Source organism: Dreissena polymorpha, chromosome 10, assembly GCF_020536995.1.
Source record: "Dreissena polymorpha isolate Duluth1 chromosome 10, UMN_Dpol_1.0, whole genome shotgun sequence".
NCBI lineage: Eukaryota > Metazoa > Mollusca > Bivalvia > Myida > Dreissenidae > Dreissena > Dreissena polymorpha.
Window position 1 is genome coordinate 46648352 of NC_068364.1, and position 21380 is coordinate 46669731.

At 33.2% G+C, this 21380-nt stretch overlaps 2 protein-coding genes across 3 annotated transcripts in view; both read left to right on the forward strand.

The window, feature by feature from the left end:
- Positions 1–21380, forward strand: part of LOC127847456 (protocadherin Fat 4-like) — a 303771-nt gene that overhangs the window by 226910 nt on the left and 55481 nt on the right. The window lies entirely within an intron of this gene.
- LOC127847459 (uncharacterized) lies at positions 12991–19545 on the forward strand. The gene is made up of 5 exons (XM_052379382.1): positions 12991–13114; positions 16508–16778; positions 17450–17562; positions 18280–18348; positions 18886–19545. The coding sequence occupies exons 1-5, from the start codon at positions 13063–13065 to the stop codon at positions 19137–19139; spliced, it is 759 nt and encodes a 252-aa protein (XP_052235342.1). The 5' UTR covers positions 12991–13062; the 3' UTR covers positions 19140–19545.

Below are 21380 nucleotides of genomic sequence, written 5' to 3' on the forward strand. Positions count from 1 at the left end.
ATGTACACAAACTTTACTTTAAATGCCTTTCAAAATCATTCTGTCGATGTGTTTATGGCAATCATAGTCATTAAAACATAAAGTATACATTTGGCAAAAATCAATTTCAACCATATTTGTGTTTGTTTATCATTCAATCGACTTTTTATATCTCTTTCTTCGCATCGTAATTCGTAAACCAAGAGGAGCTTTAATGTATGCACGTACTCAACAAACTAGTACATGAAGTGAATCATTGTCTTATAACTTTAATATTGCTTAAGATGCCAAAACGTTGTTTTCATGAAAACCTTATTAAAACGGCATACATCTTTGTTTGAATGCAGTGTTCGTGACACATGCGATACAACTAAATGGGAATATATGAAATCAGTACTTGAAATTGATGTTCAAGTGTGCACGAAACACACACATATATATATATATTCAGCGTTTAATGTTGACTTGATGTTGGACTCAAGCATACTCCTTCATGGTAACAGACCATTCATACAATCGGGCTTAATAAGACTTAACTTGTTCATCCACCAGGACCATAGAGTGCACACTTTGTACAGGTGATATTGAATTCCACCAATTTGATCACCACAAAACGAAAACAACTAATCGATTTAATTGATTTTAACAAGGATTTTCGGACGGTGTGGAGGAATCAAATGCCTTGTTTGTTCAACGTTAAGTAACACGAAGTACACAGCTGAGGTGGTACTGATGCCTATTAGATACCGTAAAATTAGTTACCAATAAGTCTTTTATCGTGAGAACTTAACGGCATTCTTTTGTGCCTGTAACATTTAGTTCACAAAGATCGACGAACTCCCGTTAACTAATACAAACAAGTTCCTCTGATTGTAATGCAACGTAATTAGTAAACACTGATGTGAAGTATTATTGTTTGGTGTATATAGTTATCTTGTTTTTAGATTTTATCGGTACTATCTGTCGATAATCAAGAGATGCATTGTTTGGTATTTGTTTAAAATAATGCCTTTAAAGTAGAGCGTAGAACATTAAATTATCAAGATGACCTCTAAGTTCATCTTTAATGAATGAAAAACAAAGATATGGCCTAGATCTGGAAATAAGTTATAACAATAACCATAAAGAGCTTTGTTCATAAAGATGAATTCGATATTTTATCTTGAATATAACCCGATGAACAAGATACATTCGAATCTAATACAAACATAATTGGTTGTACAGTTGACATTAAAGCTACCATAAAACAACATCGGGCTTATTTACAAACTAACGAATTGAATACAAGTTAATGATACTTGGTGTCATATCAGACAATCAATTGCATTGTTCCGAAAACTGCATTTATAAACAACAGGGCTGTTATCTTGCATATGAACAGATAATGTAATAGGGCATTGTAATTTAAAAACAAATGGCTTAAGAATTGCATTGGCAATAGGTTATACTGATTATATTATTAAACTGGCGAAACACGAACAATTGCGTGATCACGTAAAAGATACAGATTCATCATTACAAATACATTGTTTAGTATCAAACAAAACCAACGCGGTGGTCAAACACAGGAGATATATTATCTGAGATTTAAGAATCCAGTATAAACAATAAGCGATCTTCGAACAAGAAGGATAACATTCAACATCACGCGGTTATCAGGTCAACATGACTCGTTACGACATCACCACCGAACAAGAGCTTTAATTAATACTGTGACTATGCAAAAATTATTGATATTGAGTATGTTGATGTTCTTAACGAAACACTTATTTCAAAAACATCTATCTCGTAGTAGGCCATTCTTCAAGTTATTATCTACACCGTATTTACCTAACAACAAGCTTATAATAAATATTGTTTAATCATACAAGACAATATTTTTGCCCTTTTATTTGTCATCATTATTTTCTTTTTTTATTCATTATGTGATACGAAAATGAATTTTATCTTAAATAATGAAATTATCACCGTAAGACGTAAACTACACTTATGCCAACAACGTGCTGCACGTGACAGATGATAATGTTGCCACAATATATGGGCCTTTGATCGGTCTCGGTGGGGTATTAGCAAACTGAAAACGTTAACAATAACGTTTTGAATACTAGTAAATGATTACCTTTGTTCATCTAATGGATTTTAAGATTTCAGCCATGTGACATATCTAGATTGTTTATAAATACCTGCTATTAGATAAATTACTTGGTTTTATATCTGACAATTAATTGTATTATTGCGAAATCTGCATTCATGAACAATAGGTTTGTTGTCTTGAATATGAACAGATAATTTAATGTTGAGCATTATTATTTAAAAAACAAAGGACCTAAAGAATTACATTTGACAATAGGTAATTATGATTGCGTTATTAAGCTGGCGAGACACGAACAATTACGTGATTCACGTAAAAGATATAGATTCAGTATCACAAATACATTGTTTAGTATCAAAAGAAACCAATGCGGTGGTCAAACAAAGAGGATATATTATCTAAGATTTAAAAATCCATTATTACACTGAAACTTTAGTTGAAATATAAACAATTACCAATCTTCTGAAACTAAATATTACATTCAAAATAAAAAACATGACTGCTTAATTCTGCTTTGTATAGTTTGGGTGCGTTTTCGGTTTGAAAACGATATATTAACAAGTCAGAACGACACCGGTGGCACCGATAAGAAAATTGGACATTGGTCCCCTCTCTTTTTTCGCCCTGGTCGGTATAATTGTAGCCAACAAAGCACCAAAATAAAGACAAATTTACCCACTAGAATGACAACATGGGCACACATTATCTGTACAAGAGCTAAAACTATTATCCAAACATGTTGCTATCGGCAAAATTGAATGCAACCACACCTTTAGTGGACTATTTCCTTGATGAACTGGTTCTTAAGAAACATAGTCGAACTTATGAGTTCACGGCAGTTACTTACTGCTAACCTGATTGCCAATTTTGTATTCTATATCAAGTATTAAGTCAATAAGCCCCCAAGTTATTAACAAAGCAAATATCAAATTTAAATGAAAACGCTATCGTTAAAATAAAATACAAAACAAATAATATTTTTCTGAAGACCACATCGACGCTTATATGATGGCTGACTGTGACTTAATATAGACATGAGCTTTACAGGAGACGTGCCATCTTTTTTGGACGGACCAACCAAATAAACCAACAGCGTGGATCAAACATACCTCCTAAAACTTGCTTACCGGATGGATAACACCATATTATGTTGTGAATTGTAAATAAGTAAACTCAAGTGAGATTTTACATGTCGAGTCATGACGAACAATTACTGTAAAGTAAACGCAAGTATTTGCAACGTTATGCTTGCTCAGCTTATTCAGTTAAAACGAGTAACTTATAAATACGCTGAAACTATTGCATAACAACACACAATTGTTCAATGGACTTCGTCTTTGTTTAAGTGAAAAACGAATAAAACTCAATGTATCCAGTACTTTTGAATGTCGCTATTGACGGCAAGCGGATATCTCAAGAACAATCTGTACATATATACAATCACACTCAACATTAAACAGGATTATTGAAACGTAAAATAAACAGCAATACGAATGTAAATCTAAATAGTCAGCATACATAACATTATTGTCTATTCAAAAGATATGATAAAGTATTTCTCAGCACTTGAAATTCTTAACAGAGAGTGTTGCTTATTTTTTCAAATTACAAATTATAACACCCTATTTTCTAATATTGTTAGCAATTTTGGTAAACGTATATTAAAATACGTTGTTTTGATGAACCGAGCGCTTAAGTGAGCCGCGTTCTGAGAAAACTGGGCTTAATGCAGGTGCGTAAAATGTCGTCCGAGATTAGCCTGTGCAGTCCGCAAAGGCTAATCAGGGACGACACCTTCCGCTTTTATGGTATTTTTAGTTTTAAGGAAGTCCCTCCTTACCAAAAATCTAGTTTAGGCGGAAAGAGTCGTCCCAGATTAGCATGTGCGGACCACACAGGCTAAACTGGGACGACACTTTACGCACATGCATTATGCCCAGTTTTCAAAGAACGCGACTCAACTGTTATCACTTGCCAATTATAATTACAGAGCATTACATTTCAACGCCACACAATACGATCTCTGACTAGTTGAAACTGTTGACTGTTATTTTTTATTTCCATAATCAAATTAACTACTTAGAACATCTGATAATTTAATGAATAGATTGTTTTTCTAATGGACAAATCGCGTGTCGTTATGGGATATCTTACTATTGAATTTTGTTTCGATACCTTAGACGATATTACGCGTAATATCGACCAAACAATGGTATTGATGAATGAACATCCACAGAGCCGAAGTCATCAAGGATCATTTCAAAATAATAACTGTGTAATCGTGATTATTTTATCAAGCAACGAACAATATTTCAATAAATTCAACAAAGAGCTGACATCGAATAACGCCCTTGGTGATTTACTAAGTTTCAATGTATTAGTGTGAAACAATGCTCGATATACATCGATGTAATTGCAAATAACTATACAATAGTAGATAATTAAAAAACATGGTCTATAATCACCATTGACAAAAAATATTTTTCTCTTCAAAGGTAGCATATCAAATCACGAAAGATCTCAGTCACATTGTCCCAAATTCAAATAATTATAAGAGGTTTCAGTTGTTTAACAAATCCGAATATTAAGAACCGTGTGATTCTACATTGGGGGGGGGGGGGGTCAAAACAATATTTTTAGAAATAACTTCTATTAAATGAAGCATTTTGTGTTGATCAATAGTTCATGTATGTCTTGTTAATAATAACAAATGATATGTGTCATACTGCCATAAAGTGTCATATTGCCAATAGGTTTAATCAAGCCATTATGTGCAGTATTGCCAATAGGAGCAATAGTGCCAACAGTTGTCATACTGTCAATAGGAGTCATAGTGCCAATAGGTGTCGTAATTCCAGTAGGTGTCATAGTGCAAATAATTGTCACACAGTCAATAGGTGTCATAGTGCAATAATTGTCATACTTTCAATAGGTGTCATATTGCCAATAATTGTCTTACTGTTAAGGTGTCATAGTTTAAGTGGGTGTCTTACTGTCAATAGGTGTCATACTGTCAATAGGTGTCATAAGTCCAGTAGTTGTCATACTTCCAATAGTTGCCAAAGTGCCAATAGTTGTCATGCTGTCAATAGGTGTTATAGTGCCAATAGGTGTTATACTGTGAATAGGTGTCATAGTGCTAGTAGTTGGCATACTACCAATAGGTTTTATATTGTCAATAGTCGTAATACTGCCAATAGGTGTCATAGTTCCAATAGTTGTCATACTGCCAATAGGTGGCATACTGCCAATAGGTGTCATAATTCCAGTAAGTGTCATGCTGTTAATAGGTGTCAAAGTGCCAATAGTTGTCATCCTGCCAATAGGTGTCATAGTGCAAATAGTTGTCATACTGTCAATAGGTGTCAAAGTGCCAATAGTTGGCATACTGTCAATAGTTGGCATACTGCCAATAGGAGTCAACGTGCAAATAGTTGTCATAATGCCAATAGTTGTTATAGTGCCAATAGGTGTTATACTGTCAATAGTTGTCATACAACCAATAGGTGCCATAGTGCAAATAGTTGTCATACTGTCAATATGTGTCAAAGTGGCAATAGTTGGCATACTGCCAATAGTTGTCATCCTGCCAATAGGTGTTATACTGTCAATAGTTGGCATACTGCCAATAGTTGTTATAGTGCCAATAGGTGTTATACTGTCAATAGGTGTCATAGTGCCAATGATTGGCATACTACCAATAGGTCTTATAGTGCCAATAGTTGTCATACTGCTATTAGGTGTCATAGTTACAGTAGGTGTCATACTGTCAATAGGTGTCAAAGTGCCAATAATTGTCATACTGCCAAAAGGTGTCAAAGTGCCATTAGTTGTCCTACTGCCAATAGTTGTCATACTGCCAATAGGTGTAATAGTGCCAATAGTTGGCATACTGCCAATAGTTGTCATACTGCCAATAGGAGTCATAGTGCCAATAGTTGGCATACTGCCAATAGTTGTCATACTGTCAATAGGTGTCAAAGTGCCAATAGTTGTCATAGTGCCGATATATATCATAGTATTAATTAGTGCCATTCTGTCCATAGTTGTAATATCAATAGCTGTTATACTGTCAATTGGTGGCAAACTGTCAATAGTTGTCATATTGTTTATATGTGTCAAACTGTCAATATGTGTCATACTAGTGACAATAATTGTCTTACTATCAATAGGTGTCATAGTTTAAGTGGGTGTCATAGTGCCAGTCGGTCTCATTCTATCATTAGGTGTCATATGGTCAATATGTGTCATAGTGACAATAGGTGTAATATTACCAATAAGCACTATTACGCGATTTTAGCCCAATGTATAGTCCCCTTAAAAACGATAAACAATTGACTTGTTGTGTTCCTTTTGTTTTCGTTAAAATATGAGTAAATTCGCTGACATATTACAAAAACTACAATACGCCGAGATATTAATCTGGACGGCTCTAGATCGAATCCCTTTGAGCCATCACTATTAGTTTAAACACGCTATTCTCTGCCGTACGTCTTCCATTTTATTAAATATATCAAGTTTAGAAATCTCTTGAACATTTCACAACTGTACAAAAACTGTGAGTCCTCCTTAAGCGAACCTTATTATAAGCTCCCACCCCATAATTGAATCATTCAGTAAGTGGATTTCATATAACAATCTGCTCACTCACATGTTTAATTCATTAACACCGATCTTATTTGTGTGCGAGTGTTACAATTGCCACTTTAAAGCTACCGATGTTAATCATGTAAAAATATCTGGTTTTGTGAATGGATTTTGAAATACGATACGACATGTAACGCCTTGTCTTTAAAAGTTTAAGTACCCATAGATAAATGCGCATGATTTTAATATAGACTATAATGAAGTCCATAAGTCAAATGTTATTGCAATGTGGATAATTATCAGAAAAAACTATCGCTAAGAATTTAAATATGCTCTTTGTTGTAATAAGGTGTTTATAATTACGGCAAACAAAGTTAATGTTAATATCATCTTAATCATTTTAATGAAATATCTAGTAATGGCCATTTTTTTGCGTAAGTTTGTTTACCGCAAAACTTTATCTTCTTTCAAGACCAAACTTTCCACTATTAGCAGAGTGTTCCAATACATTTTGAGATTTAAGACCTAAACAGAATGCGAGCCAGAGTTAGATTAAACATTTATCATTTCCATTATGACAAATAATGTGGCAATTATTTTTACAGTGCATGTGTTTACTTTAATCAATTTAAAATGTTCGTATTTTTTAGAATATATGTAGTCAGTTGTTTGCATGTCAAAAGATCCACGTGACGCTGTCGCTGTAAATAGCAAAGTATGGTATATTTTAGAATTGTCAAGTCACATGCAATAAATGATCTTATGTCATATATTTAAAAAATGTTTTATTGCATTTAATTCTTAGTATTTTATACACGCCTTATCTTCTAGAACATTTGGATTAAAACGTAGATCATTTTAAACACACTGTTTATCATAATGTCAACTCACCTTTATATTTTATAAAACATTAAACAAAACAGATAACAAATGTATCACCATTTGCAAATATAACGTCGTAAGACTTATGCATAATATATTTCACATACCACAAAACACAGCTCATCGAAGGAATTCAACCATATTTCTAACGCGTACCACTGGGCAAGCCCGGCTTTTACAATTATAAGCGCCATCAAGTTGATTTACGTATTGCCCAAATTATGGATTAAAAGCGGTACGAAATTATTTCTATACGTGTGCATGTGTATGCGAACGTATTTTGATTGAGTGTAGCCACGACACAATTGTTGCCATGTGTAGCTGTGTTTGCAATACATTGATTTCTATGTTATCAACGATGTCTCCAAAGCTTTACAATAGAAAGCCTGCCTACACGATAAGGATCACTGGTATACTAAAGAAACGACCACCTGCATTACAGATTGCACTGATGAGAAATTTAAAAAAAATCTGACTAATCAGATGCATGGGTATAGCATTGCATATACGTTCAACGAGGTGCTTCACTTCAATACATTAGCAGCCATGTGTGCAACGAGTGACACTAATGTATGCGCTATTTACGATTGCAACGCTGGGCTGAGCCAAACTGTTGTCTATAAATTGAACGCCGACATATCGTCCCAGAGAGTTAAAGTGTCTTCTTCTACACACGACTTTCATTTTAGCCAGACCATACCACGCACACAAAATCAAAATATGACCAAGCCGATTGAGTATGATATTGATAATGAGCGATTTCAAGGATCGAAAAAAACATAGATGCCAGTAGAAGAAAAGCGGGGGATGATTTATTTAGAGGCTAAATTTAAAGCGAGTGTTCGGAGAAAGAGAACATAATTTATTGACTCGTTGAATACAAGCAAGCATCCACCCAGTGTAGTGAACATTGGGACTGGGAAAATAGCACCACAGTCTGCAAATGTTGATCAAGAATAGATATTAGTAAAATCCGAAGTATAGACTTTAAAAACTCCCGTGGGTTGCCGACACAAAGGTCTACACGTCAATCGAGTGATTGGCTAAAAAGCTAGTTCAAGGAAATTTTGCATTAACCATATTCAAACAATTTATTGGCTCCAGTACAAACTGCTATGTCTACTGAAACAGGAGAAAAAGATAAACCAAATCGGCTCTGTAGAAGTAATTAAAATTAGAAGTGTCTAAGCGGCACATTGATTTCTATATCACATATTGAATAATCGATGGATCTGCTGTTCTATATGTCATTAACCTGCTCACAGACGGACAAATACATAAGTAAATTTACTACATTAATTCTTGTGTAAGATTAAAATGAAGACATGTGATGCATACTTACTGTTTGATCGAGACATGGGGTTCAGCACCAAAAGTGTGGCGAGATAAGGTAGACAATCCATTGTCTCAAGAGTTTACTAGCAGGTTGCATGCCATAACCACCAACGATTGTTATAGCAGGAGTCACTTCTAATTAACAGCACCTTACATGTATATACATTTAAAGTGCAAAGGATATCAACGTTCGTCTAACAGACCGCTCTGATAATATAATACTTCTTCGATTTATAATTTGAGCGATCATATTATTAACACGTTTTGTGGTCTTATCTCTTCCTCTAAATACTCATCATGTTATTAGCGTTATCATGACATCAAGAGCAAAAGCACCAGATTGTTACGTCATTATTAGCAGAAATATCATACTCATTAATATAATGTCAATAAAAATACCATCATCTTAAAATCCTTTGTATAAAGAATGCTTATTTTGAGTTTGATATTGTGATGATAATGATGATTATGATGATGATTATGAAGATAATAATGAAGAAGAAGATGATGATGATACCATTACTGATGATGCTGCTGATGATGATTAAAAGTAGGATTATTTTGCTGCTGTTGCTGATGATAATGATGATGAGGTACATGATGCTGATGATGATGATTTAGCTGCTGCTGCTGCTGATGATGATGGTGATTGTGATGATGGTGATTGTGATGATGATGATGATGATGATGATGATGATGATGTTGATGATGATATGATGCTGCTGATGATGATACTGATATGATGATGATGCTGTTGATGCTGCTGCTGCTGATGATGATGATTATGATGATGATGATGATGATGATGATGTTGTTGTTGATGATGATGATGATGATGATGATGATAATGATGATGATGATGATGATGATGATGATGATGATGATGATGATGATGATGATGATGATGATGATGATGATGATGATGATGATGATAAATTTACAAATATCTATTAACGGCACACTTGCTTTACATTTCTCTATCGACTGATTTGCTATTCAAATTGTTATATAATAGTTTTTAAACCAGTCTAAAAGATATCGCTTCCCTATCTCTGCCTGTTGAAACGTTGTGTAAACGCTCCGAAGCAAGTGAATGACGATATTACGACCTCGGAAAACTAGATACTGTAGTGGATAATCCTCGTAGAATGTTGACGTCGTGTGTGATTCTTCTCACACCGTGTACAACTATGGCAACTGTTTTCACGTTTGTTTAGTTGTCCGTAGTAATGCCAGCATTCAAATTATTATTATTGATATATTTTATGGGGGAATGGGGTTGGGGGCGGGGTCAAGTAACATGATAGGAGGTCCGATAAACATTACTCATGGGAATTAGTAATTTGTGATACACATTTTGTAAGATTGAGGTTTCGCGCGCGTATGAGGCAATTCATTGTTTGTGTTACTTCTTTTTTTTTTTATAAATATCAGTCAACACATAATAATATGTAATCATAAAACAATTCAGATGTTGCTTAATTGATTGAATATTAAGTAATTCAAACGATAAAACGTAGAAAATAGCGATCATTTGCAGTAATGGAGTCAAACATTATAATTGTGTAATAGTCGCAAATCAAAGCATCACAGATGTGTATTTACCAATAAACGACCACAATGCAAATTATTATTACTTTAATTCCTACTTTTTCGGAAAATTTGATTCCTACATTTTCGGACGAATATAGTTTACTTTAAAATGACAAACATATTTTAATAAATCTGAAAAGAGTGTGTACTCATCGTTGCGTTGGACATGTTGTGTTTACACAATAAATACAATTAATATATGTTTTCGTAGAAAAAAACACAGATATAATGTATCTAATGAATTTGTCTACCATTCTATCTTCATTTATTTGTTTGATATCACAGCATTTGATAAAAAATAACACACAATAAAATTGAAGATTACAGTGAAATCACTTTTCTAAAACGAATAATTTACTTACCTCGTGCAATCCTATTGATCCAATCGTAGTCACTACACTGAGCAAGTTGAGTTGCAGATGTGCAACCGTTCATGCTCAAAATAGTGGAAATATGATCAAAATAAATTCCCCTTCCAGATTGTCATTTCTCATGTCGTAAATGTTCTATGAACACAATTGTTTTTATTTTTCAGAGAACCGCTTTAACGCGTTCACCTGCGAAATCGTCTTTTTTCATGGTCAACAACTTGAAATTAAATCCATTCTCGACGCACAATCCATTTGTAACTTCACAACCATATTTGAACTTACCAGATGAATCCTTGAAATGTTTCGAGTGATAACAAATATCTTTTCCGGCTATCTTGGCGTGAAAAAAGTCAACGTTTAACAATCAATTTTCAGTATTAATTTCTTCTTGTTGTTTATTCAAAACCACTTCATTTACGTGTTTAGTATAACAACTGCGATGAAATGCAACAATTTTTTTTAACATTTCAGTTATTCAAAATAGAATCCATCTACTAAGAGTGTGCTACGCAACTATTATTTTAATGAGATTGTGTCATATTATCAAGATAATAAGACTCGACAACATAATAATATAATATTCCAAAACAAAATAGATTAAAAAAGTTCATTGAAACAGACACTTATTCAAATAACCACATTTTTATAATATTTTCATTTTGATTGGGGAAATATTATGTAGCCGTTGAAAAAGTTTCTGTTAAATAAGATTTATTGAATACATTTATTTATTTTTCCTTAGGACATATACATGGCAATCTAATGTATTTTTGTCCAATACGCTTTAACGGTTAACGCACTTATGCAAATTTTCGTTAAATGAAGTTTTTTCTAAAAACGGTAATCGATTAAAATATTGGAATCAATACTTTTCACTAAAATAAAAAACGCACTATTGGCTAAGATATGTTCAACTATCGATATTTTTATGGAAAATGATAAATAGCAATTTACGAATTTTACTTGTTTACAGTACATGTGTACCTTTGCAAATGTAATGTAATTTTATGGATAGGTAACCTAAATTGGCACAAATTTCGATTATGTTTTGTTGTTATAGAAAATCCAAAACTACTTTACTAATTTCACTTTGAAATGCATTTATTAAGTGTGTGTTTGTTTAGTTAAACAGTAATTAAATATGCGAGAAATAAAATATGTATGGATTATTAAAATTATATATAAACGTTATTTCAAATAAAGTTTCTATTTCGTATCATTAACATCCCGTTATTTATTTTAATATTCTTTTTGAAAACAATTTAAACAAAGAAATGACTTACGTTTTAAAACTAACATCCGTTTTGCACTTAGTAGATTCTTTTTTGCTCCTGAAGACGTATGGGTCTACTACGGAAAGGCAAACTGTTTTTGTTTCTTTTATCTTTAACTTGAAACTGTTACAGCATTATACAAGTGATACTGCATTTGAAGACAATTTCAAACTTTGAAAACGAAATCTGAAAACAAGTCGGACAGCAAAAATATATGTTTTGAATTAATTGTTTATAACGTTACACCAACTGTTTAATGCATCAACGTTCAATCTGATATCAACATATTCTATCGTGAATGTGATTAGTTGTATTGTATCAACCGGAAACAAATCATTAATACAGTACTCAGAAACAGAAAAAATAGGCTTAACTTAAGAACGAAAACGGTTTGAATTGTTTCAAATTTTCAATGTCTTAAATCAACAAAATCAAGATATGTGACACCTTGTCTTCGTTTAACTCCTATTTTCCTTTCAAGTTTGTTTGAAGTCCGTAATCTAAGGGACTCAAATTTCATCCGTGGAAAAAGGCGCCGCCCCGTCAGCTTTTCATCATCCAGTAGTTTCAGCCAATAAGGAATGCGTTTCTACACGGGATAGGACCTTGGCTCTAATTGCTGTTAAAACAAAGGGGTATTTCAGAAGTAATGTCGGCTACGCTGTTAAATTTAATCAGCCAGTCAGCATTATTTTTCTACAGCTTTTGTTAACGATCATTTGATTGGCTCAGTGAAGCTCCACAACCCTGTCACTCAACAAAGTCCCTTCATCAAACCATTTATCATCCAACGTTATTAGGGTAGAAAATAGTAGTCACAACATAAGTTTTGTTTTGTGTCTTGGCATGGAAACCGCGTACGTGACTTCTAGTGATTGCCATTTGTATAAATTGACCAGCAGCACCATGCCCCAGACACATTCGATGTGTTGCCTGTGAGAAACTTACCATGACCGGACTTCCAGGGTTGGTAGTGATATTGTGCTTGCTGCAGTACTCAGGTAAATTTACTGGATATTTGTTTTACGTTTTCTTTCTTGGTTTGCTCGTGCATTTGCTTACGCTGACATTGACTCGATATACGATCATAAAGAATAAAAACACTTTAATTAAGGTTCGCTCCGATAGTTGGAATAGGGAAATAATAACGAAATGCGAAACCTATAGCAGTAGTATTGCGCATCTTGGTGATAATTTCGCTTACATTTGACATTTAATTGAATTGCTCATGCTAAACAGCATCTTTGTACGCACCCATTGTGATATTTTTTGTAACCGGTTTCGCTTTCACAAAATATTCTTTCTTCATTTCTCATATTAGACTGTGTAGTCTACTCATGTGTCAATCTCTTCTGCCAAAACTACAATGTTGCACTCAAACATCTCGATACGATGGACCTAAAGATGCGTGTTGGCGACATAGATTCGTGGTACTGGTGATCTTGTGGGTTTTTCGTGCGCCAAAGAGAACAACACTAAATAAAAAAACGCCATATCACATTTAAACTAAATTTCGTTTTGACGTTTTTGAAACAACGGCAAATAAGAGCACAGATACGACAATAACGATATTTGTCGTCCGATCTGTGGGAGCGCGCTTAGAGGAGGGCGCCAAAACGCCAACACGAAATGACGACACATGTTTTATTATTCGTAACGAAATTTACCGAAACTGAATATTTTTATCCATAATCCAAATTGTGAGTTTAGGCTATAGAATTTTGAAACAAGACTACTATGTTATGACTGTGCCCATAAACTGCAGAAAACACATATGTCCGTAGTTAGTTCGTTCTCATGGCATTTATTCAGCTCCGAGCAACTGTCGAAATAGTTTTTGTTTTAGACATTAACACTTCAAAAATGCGTAGTTAAGATTTGTGAATTTTCTCTTATTGATAACAATTCCATAGGCCGGTACATTGTGAAGGCGGTTTGTCCTAAGTAATAATGTTTGCAGGTTGTTTATGACTGCCCTTCTAGGATTTCTTAATTTGTTTTTTGTTTTTATATCTGCCTTGTTCGTATGGTTCAAACAGTTAATTGGACTTAACAAATAAAATAAAATGTATATGCCTAATGCACAGTGCCAAACATTCGTTTCATGTTTACATCGATGTATCGACATTGATTTTAGAAACACACACATTCAGATAAATCCAAAATAAATTAAAAACAATTCATGTAATACCCGAACATATACGTTTCCAGTTTTGCTTGCAGTCGAATCAAATTCTGGGATAAATTATTCGCTGTCTTAGCTGTCAAAGTAGAAGCTACACTTCTTTTCACTCGGCATAGAAACCGGTAATACATGGACCGCTTTAATACAAGAACTAACTTATTTGCTGAGGTCTTAGGCTGAACCGTGAAATCACATATCTGTTTAATCTATATATTTTAATTCACACAATTTTGTATCAGTACCTCGTCAATTCGAGTCCATTTACATGCATTTGACTAATTCTGGTAATTAAATACTTAAACTAATCTAATATTTAATTATGATGGATGCAGATGTTTTGAATTTTATGAGCATGTTAATTAAACTCACATGACTTTGGACAAACTACTTGCCAAGTCCGACACAGAAGTAAATGTAAGGTATATGTCGTTCAATTGTAACGGCCTTACTGTGGACTACCAGATCAAACTGACCTGTGAAAATTGCCACAAACCTTTATCGGAACTATGGCGAACTTTTTTAAATTTCAAACATGAAATTACATGTTAAGGGTAGATACAAATCTGATATATTAATAACTTGTAATAAGACCACGCCATTAAATCATTCAAATTCCCAAATAACGGAAGAACATACAGGTTAATAATATTTTTTTCCCTCACAGTTTTGTTATATTTAAATATGATGATTTTAGCCTGATTTCTAAGCTTTTAAACTAGTTCACAGATCCTATACAAGTTTACTTCAATTATCTCTATCCCTAAACCCGTGAATTGCATATTCGAGCATTTAATTGTAAACCGCGATATGCGCGTGTCTCACTGGCGTTCTAGACGACATTATTAAAATTATAGAAACTTTTACAACAACATGGGAGTTATTTCATAAAACTTTAAAATTGGGTCTGTAATACTGTAATTATTAATTGCAATAATAATAATAATAATAATAATTATTATTATTATTATTATTAGTATTATTAATAATAATAATAATAATAATATTATTATTATTATTATAATTATTATTTGTATTATTATTATTATTATTAATAATAATAATAATGATAATAATGATAATAATAATAAAAAAAAAATAATAAAAAAAATAAAATAATAATAATGATTATAACATTATGAAAGTTTCCCGTTTCGAACCGACCCAACGAAATAACCGCGACCCGAGTTGTTTTTGTTGAAGGGTGAATTATTAATTCTAATTAGATTAAGAGATTTACAAAAAGGCTCCGCTTTTGTGGTTCTCGATTCGTGGTTACCACACAATTATGTTTACATACGCAGTTAAAATTAAATAAATATTTGTTAACAATTGTAAAATTGTAAACAAATACATCAATCATCAAATAATTATTCTAAGATTATTACACAATAACAGTAAACTGTCAAAGGATTCTTAATAGTTGGAAACTTTGAAAAGAAAGTCTCAAATGATGTGTATAAGGATTTTTTTGTTCAAAATAACGGAAGTTTATTCATATTACGTATAAGAAAAGGGTGTAAGATACGGCACAAGAATAGAAGACAAAGAAAGTGGTGATTTAAATGAACAAATTTGATAACGGAAAGTGTGTAGGAAGTGATTTCAATAAATTTTATACTGAAGTGAAAAAAAACACATCAGAAATGCGATAATTCTATTGAAAAACGAATTTTTGTGTCTAATATGGAATTTATATTTTATAGCAATCCATTTTGCGATAACCCGTTCCTCAATAAATTATAAACCCATTTACTAATTGATTTATTTTTTATTGGAAACTGTGAAGAGAAAGTTTCAAATGTCGCATTTACGGATTTTCGTTTTCTAAAGGTTATGACTGTATTGTAAAATTTACCAAAATAATAGGATACATAAAAGTTATAAATTTCAAGAGAAAATACGATAAAACAACACAATATGAACTAAGAACATTTTTTCAACAAATGTTATGAAATTATGAAGAAAAAATGCAACCATTTTATTTTCAAAAGGATTGCAGTGTAATTGCAATGTGATTTTGTTTAATAAAACGCGTTTTGCGATACAATTATCATTAATATACTAACGGATATAAATTAATTTTCAAAACGGTATTAAGGAAGTTTCAAATGGCGTCTATAAGGAAATTTTTCAACGCGAAAGAAGTGTGATTTTCGACCAAAAAGTAAAAGTAAATAAACGATATGACAATAAACCTTCTATTATATAGATGGCGCCGTGACCTTCACAGGACCAGGGTCTCCTGCGGTAAAAACGGGAGATCAAACAGTAACAGTAAGCGTGGTGGAAACGAGTGTGGACTCAGCCACAATTTTCACTGTGGCGGCAACGACTGATTCGGGAAGTGTTGCATTCACATTTGCTGCTGATGGCAATCCAGACTCGATTGCTAGTTCTACAATCACTTCCGGAGCTGTGAAACTGGCAGCCGGTAAAACCTTAGACAAGGAAACGAAATCATCATACACGTTCAAAATAGTGTAAGTGAACTATTTGTTCATAGGTCTCTCGCACGCACGTTTGACGTTTGTATGATTCGTGACGAACAGGCATTCAGTGTACATGTATATCATTGTAAACAGAAGTGCTAGTGAGTTCCTACCTGTATTTAATCCTTGGTTGCAACAGCTATGCCTTCTTTGTTTTTATGTACTCCCGTCTGTCTGTCCGTTCGGAGACCGGATGCCGCGATAACTCATCGATAATTTATAACTGATTAAATGCATTACAGATGATAATCAAACACGGTTTAACCATATTGATTGTTGAAAGGATCGTGTTTGACTTTATTTACCCAAAGATCAAACTTAATTTTACGCTTGATGAAAAAAGCACGTCAACTATTGCAATAATTCGCAAGGCAATTACATATATGTAATTCCACTCGAGTTTTTGCAATATGAAACGTTATCTTGTTTTATTTATTTTATTTCATTGTCATTTTACTAGTTACATACATACATATTATGTTAGGTTTACAATTGTTTTCGCCTTAGGCATCTACAAAATAGTAAATAATGTAATCAAACAAGTACAAATAAATAGATATATAAAGGCAATGAACAAAGTTAAGTTATTTAGATAACCACCAGCATGGGGTGTTCTTTTTTCTGCAGTACTATCACAATCTGATTTTATTTCTCGTACACAGCGGCACTGATAGCGCGGGATTTGCAACTTTAACTGTCACCCTAACTGTGACAAACAAGCTGGAGTTTGCAAAGACAAGCTACGAAGTTTGTGTAGCAGACGGCACTGTTGCAGGTATACACATTTTCACCCAATCTCAAAGCTTGAAGATGCCGAATCTTTATCTTTGCAGTATCTCTTGTCAAAAAATATATATTTCAATGCAGAGGTATAGCTAATTCCTACTGGATTTACTGATAAGTAGCGTTTTCTTTGTTGTTGTATTTAAAGGAAAATACCGTTATATTTAAAAGCGTCCTTCCAGTCTGGCTTTTATAATTCCGTAGACGTCGCCACATATTCACGGTATGCTTAAAAGACACCAGCATTCATCGAAAGAAATCGTATAACCAGCAACACACACATTTGTGCACAGCCCAGAATAATAGGCAATATAACAAGCTTTAGATTTGTGACGACGTCAAATAATTAGTCATTATTCACTTAAAATGTACATGTTTCGATAGTATGCTTTTACTTGCAAAACAGGTCGATTTTGAGCAGGTTCATCATCTTTCCTCAAAAACAGCGTACGTTTTTTAAGGCATACCGAGAAAGAATGCAAACACTTTAGATCTATTGAAGGTTGATAGCACAAAACAATATATGTTTAATTTGTATTGTATCTAAATTGTATTGTTATTGTTAAAGATAACTGCACTGCATGTCATGCTGCATGTGTATCTCAGTGCATAAGTGACATATTCTAATTATGGTCAACATTTGCGTAAGTTGTACTGAATAATAAATGACTTACTATTTAAGTCAAATGCTTTATCACTTTATCAACAGGGACATTGATTGGGACCTACACAGCTGTTGATGCTGTTACAGGAACAGACACCGTAACCTACACAAATAGTGAGAAATGTTCTTTTTATCCAAAATTCATATAATTGTGTTTAAAATAGAAAAATAGCTTTAAAGATTTGGAGGCAAAGGGTGTATATTTATTTATTAAACGGAACATTCAATTAGGCAACTAATGATTGAAAAAGTCCAAATATAGTAAAACATTAACGTGTATTTAAAGCGTATCACTTAATTAAAAGATCATGTACAGGTAGAGAAATAAAGAGAAGTAGATTGTAACAACGTAAAATGGAGAATTTTACCTTTTTGTATAAATACACGGCATTGATTATAACATGTCTGGTGTTAATTTGCCTGTTATTGTTTTGTCATCAAACATATCTAATAAGTTTGGTGAGGATTTCATGATTATGCTGCCCGCCCAACCGCTCGTCCTCCCATCCGCACACCCGCATATCTTCCACGTATGTTCCCATAATACGTAACGTCAAGAAACGAGCTAATACAAATTGTGAATAACAGTATGGTAAATCATAGAGCAAATCAGTTACAGATTTATTAATATTTTTAATAATTTTAACCTAGCTCCTACTACTGACCTGACTGTTGACGCAAATACTGGCGCTCTCAAAGTTACGACGGGCAGGGCACTGACAAGTGCTACATCTGGCGGATACACCACAACGATCACTGCAGACCAGACTGCAACGACAGGAGCAGTCTCGGCGGACGGTACAACTGTCGTGAAAGTCACGGTCGGAGGATGTAGCGGAGCTGGACAAATCCAGTTCATGGCTATTTTGCTGCTGATCCCACTGCTGATTACACGTTTATTCTAATTTCTCAACGAATATGCATGCAATACGTGGACTTTCCATCGTTAATCCGTACATCGAGAATGAAAACAAAACAACAGTATTCCAAGTTGTGTTAAGTTTATTTATATACGCATAACATTATATGAATTGATTCTTTAAATACAAAATTATTTTACACTGTGGAGATAAAGGAGCTCAAATTCAATCCGATATTTAATATGTTAAACATATACATCGTAAACATGCCACATGCATAGGCGTTCAAAAATACTATCTTATATTTGTGTGTGCATAGAATAGATATGTACATTCATGAATTGTCCCTCTATGAAATACCTTTGGGTTCTCGATATTTTGGGATAATGAAACTTGTTTGTACCTAAATATGTTTGTTTTACTTTTTGAAATAAAGTTTCTCTTAAACGTGTTGCCATTTATTTCATAATCAATATTTAGTTTTTCTCATGTCTTTATATACATTGTTTTAGAACAATAGTTTTATTTAGGAAATGATGATTATTTAAATTAAAATATTAATAATAAAAAATAAAAAAATCAAACAATAGTTATGATGATGATAATGATGATTATAATGATGATGATAATGTTGTTGCTGCTGCTGCTGCTAATGATGATGATTAATGATTACGATGATGATGATGATGATGATGATAATGATGATGGTGGGGATGATGATGATGATGATGATGATGATGATGATGATGATGATGATGATGATGATGATGATGATGATGATGATGATGATGATGTTGATGATGATGATGATGATGATGATGATGGTGATGATGATGATGATGATGATGATGATGATACTGGTAAGTCTTATCTTCAGGACTAGATTGTATAGGATAGTGATTTAAGTAAAATTAACAAGGAGCGAAATGCGCTATTGCTTTCGTAATTGACTGCCACATAAATACTCTGATCATCGAACACCATAAGCAAATCTGCTTCAGTGTGCGGCAACACCACATAAACGTTTGAGATAGAGTCAAACGCTTCTGAATCACACAGAACACTATGGTCGAAAGTAGAAAAAGAAATCATAGGCGTTAGAAAAGAAACTGAACACTTCTTTTGATTTCATTTGCATGTGCTCGATAATAAGAACCAATGTCTTTGAATACAATAATAATTTTGAATCGAATCCCAACAACTGCTTGCCATGATTAAATACTTTAATGCGATGTGGTCGTTAGATCGTGACTCTTGACAAAAACATCATCTTTTGTGTACATCTACCTTTGTTTTCGAATATAAGCTGTACATACCAGTCCAATATCATACATATTAATAGCTAGTATAATGTATGTGTTAATAGCATTTCATTTGTAAGAAATAATTGTTAATAACGGTGTTAGTACTAATTACAAATAATTAATATATCAGTCGATGCCTATGGGGATGGAATTTGGAATGGGGATCGATATATTTTATTGTCCTCGTCAATGGGTATGTGATGGGTCGAGGCATCCCACACCATACCTTACAGTGCTTACACGTTACATGTTTTTATATTAAAAGCGTACTTTATACGTTAGGTAAACAATATATACGTTGTTGTTTTTTTAATCCGAGATGATAAACGTTACAAACTCGTTTTTATTTTACCGATTTAGATTGATCAATACTGCTTTTCCTGTGTTGAACCGTTCTACTACAATTGGATAAAGACGTTAATTTTAAGCAGTAGTTATTGTTACTGAATACTGAGTTACTTTGAATTTTTTTCTAGATAATGAAGAGAAAGTAAGAAATGTGGCATGTTATACCAATATTGTAGTAATAACGGCGAACATATGTTTCCACGATCAAAGTCAAACAGTTTCTAACTATTTATAATAACCATATACAAATTATAGTCTTTTGTCGTAGAAATAGAAATATGTTTTACAATAATATTGATCAAGTGTTTAAATGGTCAATCACGCAAACTAATTTCAAGCACGTAGGAAATCCAATTGAAATATGATTTGAAACACAAGATTCAGACACAAAAGCCCAATGACTTCAAGGATAATTAAACGGCCACATTGAATAACTTACCGTAGTGAATAAAAATACACCCGCATTTGGTATCAGGTAAATGACGATAATGGCAATCAAGACATTAATTAATCTGCATACATATCTCCAGATAGGTTCAATGAATGAAACAATCACCTCTTACATGTACACACACTTTACTTTAAATGCCTTTCAAAATCACTTTGTCGATGTGTTTATGGCAATAATAATCAT